Source organism: Cebus imitator, unplaced genomic scaffold (genome assembly GCF_001604975.1).
Source record: "Cebus imitator isolate Cc_AM_T3 unplaced genomic scaffold, Cebus_imitator-1.0 Scaffold229, whole genome shotgun sequence".
Classification (NCBI taxonomy): domain Eukaryota; kingdom Metazoa; phylum Chordata; class Mammalia; order Primates; family Cebidae; genus Cebus; species Cebus imitator.
This window is the reverse complement of record NW_016107544.1, coordinates 1222319-1235252: the sequence shown is the minus strand read 5'-3', so window position 1 is coordinate 1235252 and position 12934 is coordinate 1222319. Positions and strand designations below refer to the sequence as shown.

Sequence of the window (12934 nt, the reverse complement as noted above, 5' to 3'; positions counted from 1 at the left end):
AAACAACAACAACAAAAAACTGAAGAGGAGAGAATACTTCTAAACTTATTCTACAAGGCCAGCATTCGCCTAATACTAAAACCAGACAAGGACACACACACACACACACACACACACACACACACAAACACAAAACTAGAAGTTAATATCCCTCATGAACATAGATGTAAAAATCCTCAAGAACATACTAGCAAACTGAATTCAGCAACACATTAAAAAGATCATTCATCATGATCAAGTGGGATTCATCCCAGGGATGCAAGGATGATTCAACATAAACACATCAACAAATGTAACACATCACATTAATAAAACCAAGAACAAAAACCATATGATCACTTCAACAACAGATGCTGAAAGATCACTCAATAAAATTCAACATCCATTTATGATTTTAAAAATTTCTCACCAAACCTCACGTAGTAGAAACACTTCTCAAAACAGTAAAGCCATAAATGACAAACCCAGGAGGTAACATCATACTGAAAAGGGAAAAACTGAAAGCCTTTCCTCTAAAATCTGGAATAATTCAAAGATGCTCACTTTCACCATTTCTATTCAACATGGATAGTATTGGAAGTCCTAGTCAGAGCAATTAGTTAAGAGAAAAAAATAAGGGGCATCTAAATTAGAAAGGAAGAAGTCAAATTATCCTTATTCACAGACAACATGATCCTATATTTAGAAAAACCTAAAGACTCCACCAAAATAATGTTAAAACAAATAAAGTCAGTAAAGTTGCAGGACATAAAATCAACATGCAAAAATCAGTAGCAATTCAATACACCAACAGTGAACAATCTTCAAAAAAAATTCAAGAAACCAATCCCATTTATAACAGCTACAAAAAAAAAAATCTATGAATGAATTTAACCAAAAGTAGTAAAAGTTTCTATGCTGAAAACTTAAAACACTATCAAAGAAATTAAAGAGAACACGAAAATGGAATGATACTCCATGCTCATGGATTGGAGTAATTAACAATGATAAAATGCCCACACTACCCATAACAATCTACAGATTCATTGCAATCTGTATTAAAATACCAATGATATTCTTCAGATAAATATACAAGACAATTCTAAAATGTGTATGGAACCACAAAAGACCCCAAAAAGCCAAAGTGTTCTTACACAAAAATTATAAAGCTGGAAGAATCACGCTATCAGACTTCAAAAGATACTGCCATGCTATCATAACCCAAACAGCATGGTACTGGCAGAGGAATATACATATTGACCAATGGAACAGAAGAGAGAATCCAACACACCTTTACAGCTAACTCATTTTTAAGAAAGGTACCAAGAACATACTTGGGAGAAATGACAGTCCCTTCAATAAACAGTACTGGGAAAACTGGATATCCATATGTAGAAGAACGAAACCAGATCCCTATCTCTCACCTTACACAAAAATCAAATCAAAATGGATTAAAGACTTAAATGTAAGACCTAAGAGTTTGAAACTACTTGAAGAAAACATTGGTCTAGGCAAAGATTTTTTAGGGTAAGACTTCAAATGCACAGGCAGCCAAAGAAAAAGCAGAAAAATGGGATTATATTAAGCTAAAAATCTTAAAACATATTGAAGTAAATATGTATTAGCACAAACCTTCTATATAACAAAGAAGACAATCAAGAGTAAAAAGAAATGAGAGAACATATTTGCAAACTATCCATCTGACAAAAGATTAATAGTCAGAATATATAAAGAACTCAACAACAAAAAACAAACAATCCAATTTAAAAATCGGCAAGTGACCTGAATAGACATTTTTCAAAAGGAGGCATACAAATTGCCAACAGGGCATGTGAAAAAAATGCTCCATATCACTAATCATCAGAGAAATGCAAACCAAAGCAACAATGAGAAGATAGCTTATCCACTTAAAATTGCTATTATCAAAAAGACAAAAAAACAAATGCTGATGAAGATACAGAGAAAGGGGAACACTAGTATACTGTTAGTGGGAATGAATATTAGTATAGTCACTATGGAAAACAGTATAAAGATTCCTCAAAAAACTAAAAACAGATCTAGCACGTAACCTATCAATTCCAATATATATCCAAAAGAAAGGAAATTAGCCTACCAAAGAGATATCTGCATACCCATGTTAATTGCAGCATCATTCACAATAGCAAAGACATGGAAACAACATAAGTGCAACATCAGCAAAGGGGTGGATAAAGAAAATGTGCAATATACACATAACACAGTATTACTCAGCTATAAAAAGAATGAAATTCTCTCATTTTCAGCAACATGGATGTAGATGTCATTATGTTAACTGAAATAAGCCAGGCACAGAAAGACAAATATTGCATGTTGTCATTCATATATGGGAGCTAAAAAAGTGGATCTCATGAAGGTGGGAGTACAATAAGAGAAGAAGGCATAAATAGAGGTTGGTTAATGACTACAACAATCCAGTTAAATATAAGTAAGAAGTTCTAGTGTTCGATAGCACAGTGGGGTGATTATAGTTAACAATAATTTATTGTGTATTTCAAAATAGCTAGAAAAGAAGATTTGAAATCTTCTTAACACAAAGGAATGATAAATGTTTGACATGTTGGATATCCTAATTACTCTGATTTGATCATGACACATTGCAAGAATGTATAAAAGTATTATGACTGGGCGCAGTGGCTCATGCCTGTAATCCCAGCACTTTGGGAGGCCGAGGCGGGTGGATCACGAGGTCAGGCATTGAAGACCAGTCTGGGAAAGATGGTGAAACCCCATCTCTACTAAAAATACAAAAATTAGCCACCTGTAATCCCAGCTACTCGGGATGCTGAGACAGCTCGAACTCAGGAGGTGGAGGTTGCAGTGAGCCAGGATTGCACCACTGCATTCCAGCCTGGGCAACAGAGCAAGACTCTGTCCCCTGGACCTCCCCACCCCCAAAATCATATATATCCAATAAATACGTATAATTCTTACATAACGATATGTATTTTTAAAGGTTTGCATAATTATCAGCACTAATCTTACACAAACACAACAAAAAACAAACCAAAAAAAAAATCTCCCCAGACCTAAACTGTACATGCACGTACACAGACACACACACACACACACACACACACACACACACACACACACGAGACTTAGGGCACAAATATCTGCTTATGTTACTCACTCCCACTTCTCTCCATCTAAATATAGACCTTTGACAGCAGCAAATAAGCTTTTCTACTTTCAGTAACTTCCCAAGTTGAGTCACTATCTTTTGCTGTATTGACCTGAGGCATTTTCATTTATTTTAAATATAAAATTTTTCCCCGCAGGACATCCAAAAAGACAAAACCAAAAACCTCTGAGGAATACAGAACTCCAATTTTTTAATGGTTCTATTAGAATAGTACAAATTAGGCTACAGAAGGACAAAGGAGGATTAATCTTGTAATTTTTAAATGCCTACTTTAAAATTAAACTAATTCATTTACAATTCTAGGTTTTATTTTCAAATAACCTTAACATAAAATATACTCTTTTAATTTTCTCCAAATAAAACATAGTTTTTAAGCTTCAGAAAACTAGACTTTGAAGTTAAGCTATTGATTTGCTCTCCTGGATTGCCAGAAAATAAAGTACTCTTTAACGTGCAGCAGAAAGCAGAGGGAGAAAGAGGGAAAGATTCTTTGGGAAACTGTGAAAGCCATTCAGCAGGGAGCAGCCTGTTTCCAACTACATCCATGACTCCACATTGACACTGTGCTTTGCAGTCCCTCTTAGGTAAGGAAGATAGACCTCTGAACATGTAAATACTCAAACATTAATGATGGTAGGTACCCTGATTTTTTTTGTTAATAAATTCTCCAGATACGGAGTCACTGCAATACAAATCAGATGAAGTAGGAGAGCTGGGGGCTCATGTAAAAAGGATCTAAGGAACATCCATTTCCTCTTGTTACATATGAGACACATAAATGTATTTAACTAAAATACTTGATTTGGTTTGATTTGTATATTTTGACAAAAAAAGTCTTAGTTTTTGTATAAGACAAGATTATAACATCTTTCATATTCAAGAAAGCTTTACAAATTATGTCATTCAAAAGCACATTAATACAAACCTTAATATAAATGAACATCAATTCATCACATTCAAATTATGTACACATCCTAAGTTTTACAAGTTATTTGTGTATTTTTTTACTTGGAAAATTAATTTCTTCTTATATTTAGAGGTGCCATTATCCATTAGACCAGGCTACAGCTTATATATCCAGAGAAAAATGCCAACTTTAAATTCACCAATATTTGTGAAACATAATAAAAAATATACAGGATATTGTTTGTCAATCAGTTTTATAATTTTAACCTGAGGATAACATTTAATTTAAAGTTTAAGGATATAAAAGTTCACATTTTTTAGCAAGGGAAAACGGGAAAAGATGAAAGTAAAAAGAACAAAATTGAGGTTGGAAATCCATCTTAAGCCTAAATGACAATGTCTTCATAAGTTAATATTAATCCTTTAATTATAAATTTTAAAGGTTTAAGTAGTTTCTATGACCTTAGCTTTGAATAATTATGCCATATGGAGCTTTTCTTAAATTTGAAAAAGATGCTGAATTGTTGCTCAAAGGCTTTTAATGACTTTACCCTGGCAGAATTCCAGTATAATCCTTCAGACACCACTTAAAATTATAGACCAGGAACCCAAGCTGGTAAATGCCATGTCAAAATCCAAAGAGCTTTTTACTGAGTAAAGTATGTTGTAGAAAATGTTTGATGTTGGGTATATTTATAAATATCAAAACATGAAGCTGAAAACAACTATTTATAGTGGATAATTCACAAAAGAAAAGATGAACAGATTAGACTAAATTTACATAAAAAGTTTTTGTATCTTAAAATTAAATCAAAAAAGGCAAATGCCAAAGATCTTTGCCACAAAGATAAGGGTTTTATCATCCTAAATATAAAAGGAGTTTATTAGATAAGCTGATGAGAAAAACATTAAGACCCTAAAAGAAGAAAACCTGGCAAAAGACACGCACAGGCAATTTCCAGAAAATGACGTGTAAATAAATAACAGGTAAATCGACTGCAAATGTTCAATCTTTCACACTTAAAAAATACAAATGAAAAACAACTGATTTTCACAAACATGTACTAAAATTAGGAAAAGCTACTAATAAATCCACAGACTAAGTATATACTCTACTGAAGTAAACATACATTAGTGCAAACTTTCTGAAATGCAATTGGACCTTTTAATTCTACTAGGATTTTAACCTAAAAAAAAATGGAAATTGAAAATGTTAGCACAAGTTTATTTATAACAATGCCAATTTCCACATTAAGCAATATTTTTTAAAAAACTAAATGTTTGGCTAGGTGCAGTGGCTCACGCCTGTAATCACAGTACTTTGGGAGGCCAAGGTGGGCGGATGACCTGAGGTCAGGAGTTTGAGACAGCCTGGCCAACATGGTAAAACCTTATCTCTACTAAAAATACAAAAATTAGCTTCATGTGGTGGAAGCTAATTTTTGTAGTCTCAACTAGGCAGACTCAGCTGCTGAGGCAGAAGGATCGCTTGAACATGTGAGGCAGAGGTTGCAGTGAGCCAAGATTGTGCCACTGCCCTCCAGCCTGGGCAACAGAGCAAGACTCTATCAAAAAACAAAACAAAACAAACAAACAAACAAAAAAAACCCTAAATGTTCTAAAATTTAAAACACACACAATTAATTATGTTATATCTATAAAACAGAATATCATGAAACAATGAAAACAATATTTTCAAAGAATTTCAAATGACATTGGAATATTCTTAGTATAATGCTTTAAAAAGCAAGAGACTGAATTGTTTAATCAGTATGATCTTGGGCAGTTAAATTGATATGGTTATTTTACATGTACATTAAATTATTCCTATTATATCTGGGTGGTGGTAGTAACGGAATTTTACACCTTTCTCTACTTTCCCTATTTTCTAAAATATCTTCTATTTCAAGAAAGTTTTTTTTTTAAATAGCTGAATAGGTTTCTAAAACAGTGGTACAATTTAGATACATGTTTTAATCAATTCTCTGAAAATTACCCACTATCATCACTTAGTAAGGTTCTTTAATTTTTCAAAAGTTCATACTTTATGAGCTTTGTTTCAATTCAGTTTGAAAAGATTTTATAAGGCCACAAAAGAAGCTTTCACTTTGCAAATGTCAATCATTTACTCTCTTGGATTCTCTATTTCAAGCATTTTGACCTTGTGGAGGTATTTCATGTTTCTTTTAACTCAAAATCACTGAAGATATCATCTGGGTTTAAATTGCTGCTGACAGAAACTCAGGTAGGGTCTGGACCTAGGAGTTCTTTTATAACCTTAACATTGTAAGCACTAGTGAAAAAACAGACCCATACGGAATGTTCCATTGAGATCATTTAATATTCTGGTGTTACTGTCCTTTCCTCCTTGAACCTTAATTTTATACTCAATAATAGAAAATTAACTTCTAAACCTCAGAATTATTGACTAGATTTTAAACTGCTGGCAAACACTTTAAATTTCAGATTTATTTAAACATGATAAAAACATCAAACTTTTAAAAAGATACGGTGAGAAGAATTCAAATAAATTGTAGAATGGCACAACAGACTAACAACAGAATCAGCAGCTTGTTAGTCTTAATTCAAACTCTTATAGTAAAAACTCAAATTTTAAAAAATTTGTGTAGAAAAATTCAAAGTATGCCTGAGAAAAGATTTATGCTATGTTTTTAACTTATTAACTGAGATGTAGGAAATTAGAACACTAAAATAACATATAAATGAGTATTTGAATACAAGGATGTATCATATCCTACCCAAAGTATTTATAATAAATTGAGATCAAATAACTCAATAACAATTTAACTATTCACATGACCAGGCACAGAGGCTATCCGGAATTTCTCAGTTGATTATCGTTCTTTTATTCACTCTTAATATTAATGAGTGCTTACTTTGTGTAAGACACCACGCAGGCTCCTGAAGCATCAGAAACAAATACTTTCTACTTTCAAGGAATTCAGAGTCCAGGTCTTTGCTACATTTGGAAATGATAAACTCCTCTGACTATTTAAGTAAAAATAACAATCAATCGGAATTACAAATTACTCTTGATGTGAGCACAGCATTTACATTTCATCACGTGGACTATGAAGTTGGTGAATTCCACCAACGACACAAACCAACCTCATCGCAACACCAGCCTATGTAATACACTCTTCCCTTTCCCTAGACTCTCCCTCTTGGTCCACAGTGCCTCCATTCTGGTTCATCTCAGTACCTCTATCCATGTCAGCTAAAAGTTCTGTGCTCAAACCTCCTTTCTACCCTCTGGGATCCCTTGTGTTCTCATTTCAATCCCGGAGCATTCCATTCTTCCCGATGCAGGATACCCATGCTCCCTCCTCTACCTGAAGAACTCCAATTCTATGGGGACGAATTCCCTTACATCTTCCTTTCCAAGACATTCCACTGTTCAGCTGGAAGCCTGTTGCGCTTTTCTTGAAAATCCTCACCTAAGCACACTACTCTGACTCTTTACTAAGAATACAGATGCTACAGGTGTTTTCTAGTCTTGTCAAAAAGTTTCTCTGTATCTTTCCAGTTCTCATCTTCCTTCCTTCCTTGGTGAAGATCATGACTCCTGTCACTCATTCACAGAATACATACCTGGAGGGCGCCTGTCACAAGCTGGGCTTTCTAGGCACCGGTGGTATGGAAGTAAACAAGCTAGAAAAGGTCCTGCTAACAGGGCTTATGTTCTAGTGGATGGGAGGAAATAAACAAGTGAACAAGTAAAAGGATGATTTCAGGTAATGCAATGAGCTATGAAGAAAATGGGACAAAAAAGGTGGCATAGGTAGGGCAGACTTTAGATGAGAAGGTCAGAGAAGGATGCTCTGAGAGGTACAGAATGAAGACAAAGAGGTTGGCCAACCAAAAATCATGCAGAGAAGCATTCTGGCAGAGGGTGACAGTGGCAAAGACCTGGAGGCAGGGGAGAGTGTGGCACATTCTGGGAAAAGACCAATGGACCCTTGAAGCCTTGTAGCCGAGGGCCAAGGTGGGCCTGTGCTGGGTCTCTGCTGGGGATGCCATTTCCACCTGCATCACCTCACAGATCACAAGCCATCAATGATTTCTGATTCTTCACACCATTAAGCTGTTCCTCTTCATTAGTCCCTTCTTATGTACTTAAAAACGTTCAAGACATGTTCAGCCCCAAAATATTTTCTCTTTAACTTGTGCTGCTTTTTGGAACATCTTCCTTTTAAGATTGTATTTTCCCAAACTTCCACTTTGTATTGTATGTTCCGTCACTTCCACTTCCTGACTTATCTTTTGTACCCCTGTTTCTGGGCACACTATCACTTTCGGTACACTGTCCAATCATCAGTAACTTCATGGTTTCAAATCCAGTGACCATTCTTCAACCCTCATCCTTCCTGAGTTTGGGTCACATTCTTGACAATCCCCCTTTCCAAATAGTCTTTTCCCCTCTTTCCATAAAAATGCATTCTTCTCATGCTCCTTCTACCTTTGTGACCCTTCTTTGTTTCCTCCCGGACCTCTTAAATGGAGTTGTACCCCTAAGTTTTTCCTTCACAGTTGCTCTTTCTCCCTCCCTCCCACCTCTTTCCCCTCGCTTTAACAATCCCATTCACTCTGAAGGCCACAGGCCAGGCCTTCTCTGTGGGTGATTCCCACAGCTGTTTGTCTCCAATTCTGCCAGCTCTTGGGATATCCAGAAACATTTTTTTTCAGCAGCAAGGGAAAGTGTTATGTCACTTCAAACTCCGCATGTTCTTAACTCAATTCAGCTTCCTCCTCCTCCAACCAGAAACTATGTTCCTGATGGATTTATACTTAAGCCTAATCAGTGCTATCTCTACGATGAATTTCAAATGTCCGCTTTGTCCCCTTGCTACCGCCAACACCCTCACTGCCTTCTCACGCACATCTACTGTGCTCTCAAGGACCTCTCGCCCGGATTAATCCGGTCCTTGTTAACTCCTGCTGCTGCTACCACATCTTGCCAACACCAAGAGGATGATGTTCCTAATAATCACTTGCATCTTGACACTTTATTTCTCAAAAACCTTCAGCAACTCCTCACTGTTTACCCAATGAAGCAAAAATGCTTATCACACCTTTGGAGCCTTCAATGACCACAAAGCTATCTTAGCTCGATCGCCAGCTCACCCCTTGATCAGCCTCTAAGTTATGGAAATGGCTTTGTTTGCTCTTGCTTTTCTTATTCTTTTGACTTAGAACACCATCCAACATATCTACTAGTTAAAATCCTACTTATGTTACTTATGTCTCATTCAAATGACATCTCTCCCAATTAATTTTCCCTGATTTCCTCAGCAGAAAACAAGTTTCTCCAAATTCACACTGCCTTGTATTATAGTTATCTGCGTATGTGTACCTGCAGTATTTTTGTTGCAGTCACTATTACTTTATCTATCTGAGGACAGTGGCCTCCTCCCCCCTTTTTTATATACCCACAGTGCCTGGGATAATGCCTTTCTGGGGTATAAAAAGTCAGGTTCTAATACTAATTTTAAAATTATCTTTAACCTGTAAATTAGTTAACATCACATATAAACCTACACTTGATAAAGTTCATCTCCTATTAAAAAGAGGTATTTGAAGTGTGAATATATAATGCAAGAAAATTAAGGTCTAAATTGGATGTGTTATATGTCTGACTTTGGCATATCCAATTTTCTTCAATCAAGGTGCACCGGTATCTGTGCCATTTAAGAACACTGACTCAGAAATACTTTGAACTGCTAGAGGAGTTGACTGAAGCCAAGGTGAGGTGTGTGTAAGAGTGAACAGAAAAGATAAGTGCCAACGCCACTTTTACTTTCCATCGTTCTCTCTTTCATCTGCTATTGTCAAAGTCTGAGACTATACCATATAAGAATATTTCCCTAATTCCTGAAACTACATATTTTAGCATCGAGACATTATCATTTTATCCTGCTGTGAGGGAATTATCACTAACATCCCACTTAGCCTGAACATGTCCTGACTGGCTCAACCTATTGGTCTTATAATCTTCTTCCTTTTAGCAAAGAGGAATTCCACCTGTCCACTGGCTTGGGAAAATATCCTTGGTGCTGCCCATGACTGCTCCACCCCACTCCCCACCCCCCAGCATATCCCATATATGAATCAATAGTGAATTCTGTCAGCCCCACCTTCAGAAAATATCCCAGATCTGATCAGGTTTTACTACCTTCACTGCTACTGGCTAGGCCCAAGCCTCTATTACCCTTCATCTATATTTTTTTGCATCAGCCTTTTAACTGGTCTCTCTACCTCCTCTTTTGCCATCAATTGAGTTTATTCTTAGCACAGCAGATTACGAGATCCTACTCAAGTGTGAGTCAGATCATGTCACTCCTCTGCTCAAAATCTGCCAAGCTCTTCTACTCATAGAGAGTCAAAGCAAAACCCTCTCACTGGCCTACTCATACCTACCTAACCTGGACCCACATCCTGAGGGTTCTTCTCTGGCATCATCACTTTCCTCTCTTCTTCTCTGTCATCATTTCCAGACACACCACTTTCTCCGCTGTTCCTCCAAGAAGTCAGGCTCCCTCCTGCCTTTTTTTATTTTATTTTATTTTTTTGAGGCAGAGTTTTGCTCTGTCACCAGGCTGGAGTGCAGTGGTGTTAATCTCGGCTCACTGCAACCTCTGCCTCCTGGGTTCAAGTGATTCTCCTGCCTCAGCCTCAAGAGTAGCTAGGAATACAGGCATGTGCCACCATGCCCAGCTAATTTTTGTATTTTTAGTAGAGAAGGGGTTTCACTATGTTGGCCAGGATGGTCTTAATCTCTTGACCTTGTGATCTGCCCACCTTGGCCTCCCAACATGCTGGGATTACAGGTGTGAGCCACCGTACCCAGCCCACTCCTGCCTATTTACCGTCCTTTTTCTTATTTATTTCTGGGTTCAGAGCTATGCTGCCAAGGGCCAAACCTTCTGAAATCTGACTTTCAAATGAATTAAGGTACAATAAAGCAAGAACCTTAGGATCTCAGTCTATGTAAAATCAGCGCAGTAACGGTTAGCAAGGTATTGCATAGTCTTTAAAGGCTCAACACTGTTTGAAGATGAAGAAAGATAAGTGGGAAAAAATTAAACAAAATTAGATGATTCTTAAGTTACTCTTTTCACGTTTCTCATTTCCAGGATAAAGACTGGTCTTAAGAAACTCAGGAGGAACTTTTGGAAATAGCAATTCACATTTAGTACCTGATTAAAATAGTTATACTTTTCCTGAACATCAAAAGAAAGACTATTTGAGATTGTACCTTGAATATAAGTCCAACCAAAATGTATAAATGTAATATTGACATTTATTCCAATACTATATAATTCTAAAAAGATTCTTCTTATTTCTACTGAAATACCAACCTGGGAAAGTAAGTCATCATTTGTGTTACATTGTTATAATAAAAACTGTAAAATCTAGAAATGCTCATTAGATGACTGAGGGAGGATCTGAAACTTAGTCTCCTTTTGGGAAAATTAAGGGATACAGCCCCAGTATTTCTAATCAAAATAATATCTGACGACATTATAATATTGCTTTACTACAATGTGTATTTAATGACTATGGAATAGGATATTCCATATAACACCTTTCATGAAAATCAAAGAAAAAGGAAATTCCCCAGACTATTTCACTGGTGCTTAGACATAAGAGCAAAATACTTAAGTTGCTTGACTGAAGAGTTTATACATTTCAAGAGTAATTCCATGTCTACTACCTTTTGGAGATTAAATGAAAGAGTGGTGGCAGTGGATTCTAAACATGGGTTTCAACTGACTGTTAAAAAAGCCAATTAAATATCTTACCTTTTCCAATGTCATCTCTGTCTCAGCAGCGTGAGTCTTTTTCAGCTCTATTTTCATCTTTTCTGATTCGGCCTTCAGTTTGTTGACGACAGTCTCATGTTCCCTGGTAGCCCTTTGCTTTTCCTCTTCACGAAGAAGACCAAGCTCTACCAGCTGCTGTTTCCGCTGTGAGTTCACATTAATCAGTTCTTCTCTCAACTTGTGAACCTGAGCCTCCATGTCAGCAATAACCTTATTTTAAAAAATGGAAAAATGGGTAGAGGATATGAATAGGGAAGTCACAAAAGAAGAACCAATGGGCAAAAGGCCAATAAGCGAAATATGAACATATGAAAGTTTGGCTTGCACTCCATCCTTTCTTCTTTCCTTCCTGCCCTCCCTTTCTTCCTTCATTCCTTCCTGCCCTCCCTTTCTTCCTTCATTCCTTCCTGCCCTCCCTTTCTTCCTTCATTCCTTCCTGCCCTCCCTTTCTTCCTTCATTCCTTCTTTCCTCCCTCCTTCCTCTCCCTCCTTCATTCCGTACTCCCATGTCTTTCCCTCCTAGCTTAGACGCAAACACCACCTGGAACATTTTACCATACATTTGTATCCTTAAACAGCATATTGTTTAGTTTTACTTGTTTCTAAGATCTGTGTAAATGGAATATTACATATATTTTTCTGAAACTTGCTTTTTCAAATATTCAACATCATTATGTTCCTGAAATCCATCCAGTGTTCCCTATTGGATTTTTCCTTTTTATTTATTGATTTCTGCTTTTATTTTTATGTCCTTCTTCCTATTTTTTTAAGGTTTATTTTGTATTCCTTCTAACTTCTTATTTTGGATACTTATTTATTTTTGTCATTTATTCTTTTCTGATTTATAAATGTAAAACTACAAATCATTCTCTATTGATTTAGTTCCATCTCTTTGGTTTAGATATGTGGTATTTTCATTATCGTTTAGTTCAAAATATTTTTTTAACTTCTCTTATGATTTTTTTCTTTGACTTATGAACCACTTAGAAGTATGTTTCTTAATTCCCAAGCATATGGGACATAT

At 36.2% G+C, this 12934-nt stretch overlaps 1 protein-coding gene across 8 annotated transcripts in view; it reads right to left on the bottom strand.

Moving 5' to 3' along the window:
* Positions 1-12934, bottom strand: part of CEP112 (centrosomal protein 112) — a 646693-nt gene that overhangs the window by 305051 nt on the left and 328708 nt on the right. For all 8 annotated transcript variants that reach the window (XR_005195271.1, XR_005195272.1, XM_017497316.2 and 5 more), the window contains one exon: positions 11890-12120. Coding sequence is in view for 6 of the 8 variants with exons in the window: in XM_017497316.2 (XP_017352805.1) it covers positions 11890-12120 (231 nt within the window). In the remaining 2 variants the exon portion in view is untranslated. The remainder of the gene's footprint in view (positions 1-11889; positions 12121-12934) is intronic.